This window comes from Arachis stenosperma, chromosome 5, assembly GCF_014773155.1.
Source record: "Arachis stenosperma cultivar V10309 chromosome 5, arast.V10309.gnm1.PFL2, whole genome shotgun sequence".
NCBI lineage: Eukaryota > Viridiplantae > Streptophyta > Magnoliopsida > Fabales > Fabaceae > Arachis > Arachis stenosperma.
The window spans coordinates 3464149-3472513 of record NC_080381.1 but is presented as its reverse complement, the minus strand read 5'-3'; the positions used below and the strand labels follow the sequence as shown (position 1 = coordinate 3472513).

Here is an 8365-nt window from a genome sequence, read left to right as displayed (position 1 = left end):
TTTTTTTTTATTTTTGAAATCATAAATCGGATCGTCAGATTTGTGATTATTTGTTTAAAAAACAAAACAATGCAAATAAATCGGTACCTCCTATTTGTGTCATCCCATAACCAAATAAAACACCTCTCTCCTTACACCATATTATCATACATGTTTCTCTCTCCCACACGAAAAATCAAAAGCGCCACAAATAATCTCTCATCTCTTTTTTTTTTGCGGTATTTCTTAATTCAATAAGTTAAGTACTATATTGTTGTGAATTTAAATTTTATTAAAGAGTTTGTCGTTGACTAATGAATTATTATTGTATATACAAGATAGTAAAATTTAAACTCTTAATACTTATTTAAATAAACGAACCTAAATTGAGATTTTGATCAAGTATAATTCTTTGCAAAGCTGCTTCATTAACTCAACCTATGAATATTATTGGTTTAAAAATGAGAAGTACTTCTAGTAAAAATTAGGTAAAGTGATAAATATTTAATCATGTAATTAAATTTGTATGTTAAGATTGAATTTTAAGAGTGATGAGTGTGGATTATTGTGCATAAATATGACTTGTCAATGTGGGTAGGGAAGGTTGGGAATTGATCGCCAACTAAGTTATATAATTTTTAAATAATATTCGTGGTGTGTATGCTGCATTTATTAAACTAGTTGCAATGGCCAATGATTAAAGAATTGTTATAGAAGTTGAAGAACCTTCTCCCCCTCCTCCAATCCATTGTTGAGTTGATATATACTTGCATAAAATATTCAATATATTACTCTTTTTCATGATACTTATCCAAAGATCGAATCTAATCCCACATAAGTGTAGTTAGGTGAATGCTAAACAGGTCTTTTCTTTTTTTAAATGTTTATATTTTTGAAAAGTAAAGCATTTTATTTTATATTTGATATATAAAAAATATTTATCTATTTAGTGTTTGTATTTTTAGTTTTGAAGAATTAGAAATATTTCTTAAAGTATTTTTAAAATTAATTTATGTTTTTCAAATAAATAGTTGCATTTATAAATATTTATATTTATTTTGACTCTTTATCATATTTATGTTTATTGAAGTTATTTTAAATGTGAAAAGTAATTTTAACAAACAAAATTTTGTAATTTTGAAAATTTAAAAGTTTATCAACTTCACTTTAAAATTTGTGCTTTTACTTATGGATTGAAAAAATAATACTAGCCATCAATTATTAAAGAGTAATAATATTTTATTAAAAGATATTTATTATACTTTCTTTCTTATTTAGTAATTTGGTTATCAAAAATATTATTTATATACTAAAATCAAGTACTAAAATTAATCACTAGTATAAAATATATGTTAAAATGTAAAATATATATTAAAAATAAATTAAATAATATATATATTTCTATATAAATACACAATAACTAATTTTAGTAGCTAATTTTAATATATACTTAAAAAGATTGTTTTGTTATTAATAATTATTAGGAGGATATTAGTTATTGTATCAAAATTGTAAGAAAAGTATTAATCACTTAATATTTTTTTTTACTAAAGATAAGGAGACTCGAACTCACGATCTCTTAGATAAATATAGAAAGACTATATCATTTGAGCTCTAACTCATTGGCATTAATCACTTAATATGCTGAATAATGAAAATTACAAACTAATCCAACCACTCCCAATGCAAGCATAAAGAAAAATAATACTACTAGGAGCATTTATTTTTTTTTTCCTCAATAAACAATTGTTACGCATCATTTTTAGCTCCATAATAACATTTCTCCAATAACATTAGAATTAAGTTTTTTTTTTTCAATTAATATATGCTTTCTAGGAACACCATATATGAAAATTTTATGCTCATTGATTAAGAGGAGGTGAATGAAAATAAGTAAATAACAGAGAAATAGTTTAATATCCCTATCAACAATTTATATTTCTCTTGATTCTGATCACTTGCTAGATTGCTACTTGGCTCTCATTTATACCAAGAAAGGCTCCCTCCTCCAATAATTATTATGAAAACCAAAAAATGATATTAAAAACAAATTATCAAAAGGACATTGAAACTCCAATCAAGATTAATGTCCTTAAATTATTTTGCCTTACCTACAAAGGTCAACTTCTATAGATTTTGGTGTCGGTGACAATTTAAAGCTTTACTAGCATGAAAATTTAGCATTTAGATTTTAGATACATTATACTCATATTATTAGTGAAGTGATATTTTCAGCTGTGATCAATCATTATCTTATAGAATGATCTAAAATGTCATTTCACTAACATTGAAATTATTTATTTATTTATTTTGAAAATTTTGAGATTATTACTATTCTTCTGTTCTTATAGTAATAAGGCCTTTGCTTTTGATTTTTCATGTAAATTAAGAAAATGATTGAAAGTGTTAGTGTTATGTAAATTAAGTCACATAATTATCTCAAATAACTATAAGCATGTAACATTAATAATTTGCTAAATAAACACTTATTTATGAAAGACTAACTCTGAAAAAATGGACACTTATTTGGGAATAAAAAATTATAAATTTAGCTAATACATAGTGTTAAGACTACTATTAATAAAGTTTTTAAATTCATTTATTTTAATGATTACATAATAAATGCAATAAAAATTTAAATTTGATATGTTCTTAAAAAAATATTCTTAAATAATTACTTTAATATGTGTCTTAAAATACACATATTAACCCAATTCAAATAATATTTAATAATAAAAAATATTTAATAACAAAAAAAAATTAACAAAAAAAATCATAATTTATCTTATTTAATATTTATTAATTATTACAACAATTAATAAATATTAAATAAGATAAATTCTAACTGTTTTTTTTTTCTAGCATTATTGATAGTCTGATAATAATATACCAATGTGGACTTTATAAACATCTGATAGAATCTGATAATAACATTTATGGGTATATTCGTTGAATCTGAAAGCATCCATAAGTAATTTCAAAAGTGGGCCAATTATATCCATGAATAATTTGAATTTTATTCTCTAATTTGAAGACTACTTTATATTAACTATCACTAGCATCACCTTTTCCCAAAATTTTGTGAACAATTCCTAAGACAATGCAATAAGATCATGTTTAAAATAGCAATTTGGTGTCCAAATTCTAATTCAGCCACGCCAGAACTTGAAACATTTCAATATTAAAGTTTGACATTTTGGCCTAAACAACCACATAAGCTGAATGTATTTGTCTGCCCCCACAATGCCTTTGACATTATGCTTTTTCTTTCAATTTTTTATTGACAAATAAGTTTATATATATGTTTGTGTAAAATTTATAAAATAATCCAAACTTAAAAAATATTATTTTTCAAAGTTCTTTTTATTTTGTAAAAGCTAAAAAATATATATATTTTTGGATTAAAATTAGCGTTATATATATTACACTGTGAGTGTAAAAAAAAATTAACAAACAATAAATTGTTTATTGCCACATTAATAACTAACTTTTAAATTTATTATTTAAAAAATAATCTAAACATATGAATCTAATTAGATAACCATGCAAAACTCTTTATACTATTAATCTATCAAAATTAATATATATATATATATATAATTCAATTTTGTAAAATTATATGTACATATTTTGGATGAAGGAAAGGGATAATCCTTCCATGATGAAACAAAAGCTGACCTGGATATTGAATCCTTATTAATATAAATACACTTTTTTCCTTATAAGAGAGAGATATAACATATAAGTATGAACACTTGTTATTATTAGCTGTAAATCTATGATAGTGAAAGCTTGTTGCATGATCTAGTGGACCCCTTCCAGATACTCAAAGAGGTACTTGACACCTTAGAGAAGCTGAGAAATTTGATGTATCTGGTTTGGTTTGATTTAATTTAATTTAAATACAATAATTGACCTCATTTTATTTATTCTTTTTGTTAATTTATTATTAATGGCATGTGATGTAGCACACTAAGCTTCCAATTTTGGATGAAGGGTTGAGTTAGGATATAGGCATGTGTTGGCCAAACTATCTTCTTCCATAGTCACAAGTATATATATTATAGGAAAAATTTTAAGTGTACCAAAAACACCAATATTCCAATTAGTTTAACCGTTAATTTTAATTAATATATATTATATATATTTTTTATAATTCAGATCAACGATTAAAATAATTAGAATACCAATATTCCCGATACACTTAAAACTCCTCCTATAAATCCCTTCTTTCCATTTGTTTCTTTTATTAAGAATTAGCAACTTAGTTGTAATTTTCCCATTAACATGGCAATGTTTTTGTCTACAGGGAAAACAACCAAAGTTTATGAACATATATATTGACACTAGTGGTCAATGTCTTTTCTATGGCATTAAGTAATTAGTTATGATTATTCAACATTTAATTTAAGTTAATGTTTTCTATAGCTGCCCATGTGGTTAAATGAACCATAACTAGGGACCTATGATATTAACTAATGATGATGATAATGATCTTTTTGTCCTTGAGCTTGAAGTCAACAATAGAAACAGAACCAAAGTGAAAGTAGCAGTAGCATATTCATTAATATGAGTGGCATAAAGGTAAATGTTATTCATTTAACAGCTGAGAGTGAATGTGAAACAACAATTTGAGGACACAAATGCATAGATAGACACAGATTCAGACACAGACATAGTACATAATCAACCTCGGTTCTCCCCCAACTACCCTCCCATTTTGCCTATTGTACACTTTTCTTTTTGACAAATTATGCTTTCAAGACAACACTTACACAACAAATACAAATGAGATAAAATTGAAAAATCAAATTATACAAAAATAAAGAAAAAATAATCAGAAAATATACTACAATTTTGTGCAGCCAAGTCAAAGCAAATTTGCAAATGAAATTTGCCAATTCATTCTTGTTGTACCATTCCCTTTGTCTTGCTCAGGTTACTGACTGCAAATGACAGATATCTATGTCCCTTTTTTCTTTCTTTTTTGCCCTTCACTTCATATCTTTCTCAAATGGGAAAACAGAAGATATCAGCAGCCATTGTATCATTCCCTCCAGAAGAAATCCAGCCATGTCACAACCAGGGAACCTGATACAAACAGAACAACAGATACAACTATGCAATGGTTAAACTTACAGCTAGGACTATTTCATCAACTACTCCCTTCGTTCCGTTACTACTGTCACTTATCCGGTCGATCGCTACAGGGATAAGCGATAAGTGATAGTAACATAAAACGGAACGAGACGAGTAAATTTTGTGGTAACAAGGTTATCAAACTCGACAGTTAGTCTAAACTCGTAAACTCAGGTTGGGACACAAACTAGTAAACTAGTAAGGATTCCCGAGTTAATTTGAGTTTGATAACTTACTTCGAGTGGTGGAAAACGAATTCAACTTACTCAAGGGATCTGTTGCATGCCAACAATGGTGTGATTAAAAAATCATTTCAGGTTTTCACATAATTAACTCCATCACGCTTTCTTTTGTTAGAATTGGAGAAGAAGCAGATCTGAGCCCAGCTCTTTTTCTGCTTAAGTGGCTGGGTTTTTACATCTTTCTTATCCCTCTTCTCCACTAGCTCAGTCATGTACTCCACAACAGCCTGAGATACAACAAGAGTGATTGTGATTTCTAAAAATAGAAAGGTCTATAGCGAAATACCAAAAGAACTAGACGGATAAGGGAAGTTACCTGTGCCCCCTTTTCAGCTATATGTCTTGGTGGAACTTCAAGAGGATTCTCTTCCACTCGCAGGACCCGTAGTCGTGTGAGCATCCTAAATGAGTCCGGAAGGACTCGTATCTGATTGTTACTGATATCCAGTTCCTCGAGCATTTCAAGGTTCCCAATAGATCTTGGTAAGGATCTCATGTCAGCGAAATTGTTTCCTATGTTCATCTTGACAAGAGAGGTAGCGAAACATAAGCTCTCGGGTACTGACTCGAGCTCATTGAAACTCACATCAAGTTCCTTTAGGTTTATTAGAGACGACATTGTTGTAGGTAGTTGCTTGAGGTTATTGTACCGGACAGACAAAATCTCCAGACTCTGAATCTTTCCTACAGCTTCCGGCAGGGCCTTCAGACGATTATAATCGGCACGAAGCTCTCTAAGCTTGGTACAGTTACCAATAGAATGTGGAATTTCTTCTATATCATTTGTCTCCACATTCAATATTTTTAGGCTAACAAGTGACCCTATGGTATCGGGAAGCACTGGAAGCATATTCGAACTCAAATCGAGCTCCTCAAGCCGTATCAATCTGCCAAAAGAAGCAGGCAGTGATGTTAACTGGTTTCCCCTCAAATCAAGAAAGACCAAGCTGAGGAGACCTCCAATAGAATCCGGGAGCTCATTGATCCTATTTGAATGCAGGTCCAATCTGGTCAAGGATGAAAGGCCCCCAATGGTGGCAGGTAGGGCCGTAATCCGGTTCTCGGATAAATCAAGTGTGACCAAACTCGACAACTTCCCTATCGAATCAGGCAACCAATCAACCTGGTCCTTCAATTTGTTCTGCAGCTTGAGATCACGAGTACCTTTCTTTGCAGAGACCTCAATTAAACTAGCAAGTTTTATCAAACTTAACTTATCACTACCATCTTGGCCTGCACAACAAAGATTCATTTCATCAGAACAAAAACCATCACCACCTAGTCAAACAATCCAAGTTCCAATATGACTACCTAAACATAATCAAAATCATCATAAGAATAATAACCCAATTCGAATGTAAAGAAATGAGAAGCATATATGGTTTTACCTGCACTTGTCGTGGCTTTCAGAGATGGATCCAATATCTGAGGCTTGGATGGTAAACGTGATTCAATTCCAAATCCATTAGAGTAGAATGTAGACTTTGAATTCTTCACATAACTATCATCTCTTGTTACCAACTCCTTAGCCTTCCCAAGCTCCTTCTCCGCACGGAACAATATAGAAGAACCAGCAGCAGAAGAGCTCGGAAGGGCGTCAAAACCGGCCTTAGAACCCGAAGCAGACGCCAAACTCTGCGCCGCAAAGCTCGACGAAACAGAAGCTGTTGAAGCGGAGCCATTGGAGTAACCATGCTTCCTTGAATCCGAAGTGTTAGAAGCAGAGGGATTGGAAGAAACACACCTTGAAGCTCTCTGAATCAATTCGTCGAACAGAGAGTGGACATTCTCGAGATCAAGTAGCTTCAGTGCTTCCCTCTTCTGCTCCTTGCTATGATAATAAACCAAGCTTCTCTGCATCTCTTGCAGCACCATGAAAAGCTCTTCAGGCACTTCGGGACCCTTACTCTGCCTGGAAATGGATTCAATTCTCGCTTGGTCCTCTTTGTCAACGTTCAGAATCAGAACCTTTGCAGCTTCAACCTCGTCAATGGCGGGTCTAGAAGGTAAGGATCTGTGAATCCTCATTATTTCTTCCACCACCGTGTCCACCGACGACCAAGTTTCCATTTTTATTAGCTTCGAAATCACGTTATTCCCAGCAATTCACAGAAACTAAAAACAAAACAAACTTTAATTACTGTTGGGTCCAAAGCTCAAAACTTTACCCCCATCACAAAACACCCAGCTGCAAAAACGACGCCGCTTCGCAGTCGAAATTGGAAATGGAAAGAAAGAGCGAAGAATCAGAAGAATTTCAATTTCGTTTTTTCGTTGATTGTTCGAAGCTAATTTTGGAGTGAATTTTTTCTCTTTTTTCTTTTTTTGAATTGAAGAAGAGAAGAATTTGAGAGGAGAGTGAGAGAGAATGGAACAAGATCTGCGGGTTTCTCTGCTACTAATATTTACTCCTTTCTTCTTCTTCTTCTCCTTTCTTCTGCTTGTCTTATGCGGCAGTTTTTTTATTGTGTTTCCAGATATGCCCCTGTTATGTTGGTTAAATAACGAGAGAGGACAGAGGGGTTATGCGCCCGCGGTATTATTAACGGTTTTTAAATGCTGTTGGTTATGTATTAAGAGAATTAGGAGCTGTAATGTTCCCTCCAACTCCAAGATTCAGATTCATTCATGTTGTAATAAAGCTTTCCATTTTGTTACTGGATAAGAAAGACTTGGATAGTGGAATGAAATCCAATCATGGTGAGTTGGCAAGCATCGGATACATCAAAATTGCTTATTTTGGTCACTTGAGTGTCACTGTTTTCTTCAGTTTTTGCACTTCTTAATAAATAACCATCATTAACCTTTTCTCTAATCACCGTTAGAATTATTAGTATTATAACTTGGCTAAAAATTAATATAATAAAAAAAAGTTAAGATTAGAAGGAGATTGGAAGATGGGGAGTGGGGACAGGTGCAAGAGCTGAGAAGGGTTACACGTTCAAAGGGTGTATCCAGCTGGCAGCTCCCTTTCTTTTTTTAGTTGTTTATAATAGAATTAATCG

The 8365-nt window shown here is 31.3% G+C and overlaps 1 protein-coding gene across 2 annotated transcripts; it reads right to left on the bottom strand.

The window, feature by feature from the left end:
- Positions 1-4520: 4520 nt before the first annotated feature.
- On the bottom strand, positions 4521-7795 carry LOC130980199 (plant intracellular Ras-group-related LRR protein 4-like). Of its 2 annotated transcripts, none has more exons than XM_057903855.1 (4): positions 6749-7795; positions 5677-6593; positions 5385-5587; positions 4521-5097 (listed from the first exon to the last, which is right to left on the bottom strand). In XM_057903855.1, the coding sequence occupies exons 1-3, from the start codon at positions 7428-7430 to the stop codon at positions 5432-5434; spliced, it is 1755 nt and encodes a 584-aa protein (XP_057759838.1). In that variant the 5' UTR covers positions 7431-7795; the 3' UTR covers positions 4521-5097; positions 5385-5431. The 2 variants fall into 2 exon arrangements, with proteins under 2 accessions (XP_057759838.1, XP_057759837.1); XM_057903854.1 differs by having other exon boundaries at positions 4521-5070; positions 6749-7794.
- Positions 7796-8365: the final 570 nt, after the last annotated feature.

Excerpts from the sequence above, each read along its gene's own strand:
- LOC130980199 (XM_057903855.1), bottom strand. The coding sequence starts at position 7,430 with ATGGAAACTTGGTCGTCGGTGGACACGGTGGTGGAAGAAATAATGAGG. Across the intron at positions 6,594-6,748 it reads GAAAGCCACGACAAGTGCAG|GCCAAGATGGTAGTGATAAG; the intron begins GTAAAACCATAT and ends TTTGTTGTGCAG. Across the intron at positions 5,588-5,676 it reads TAGCTGAAAAGGGGGCACAG|GCTGTTGTGGAGTACATGAC; the intron begins GTAACTTCCCTT and ends GTTGTATCTCAG.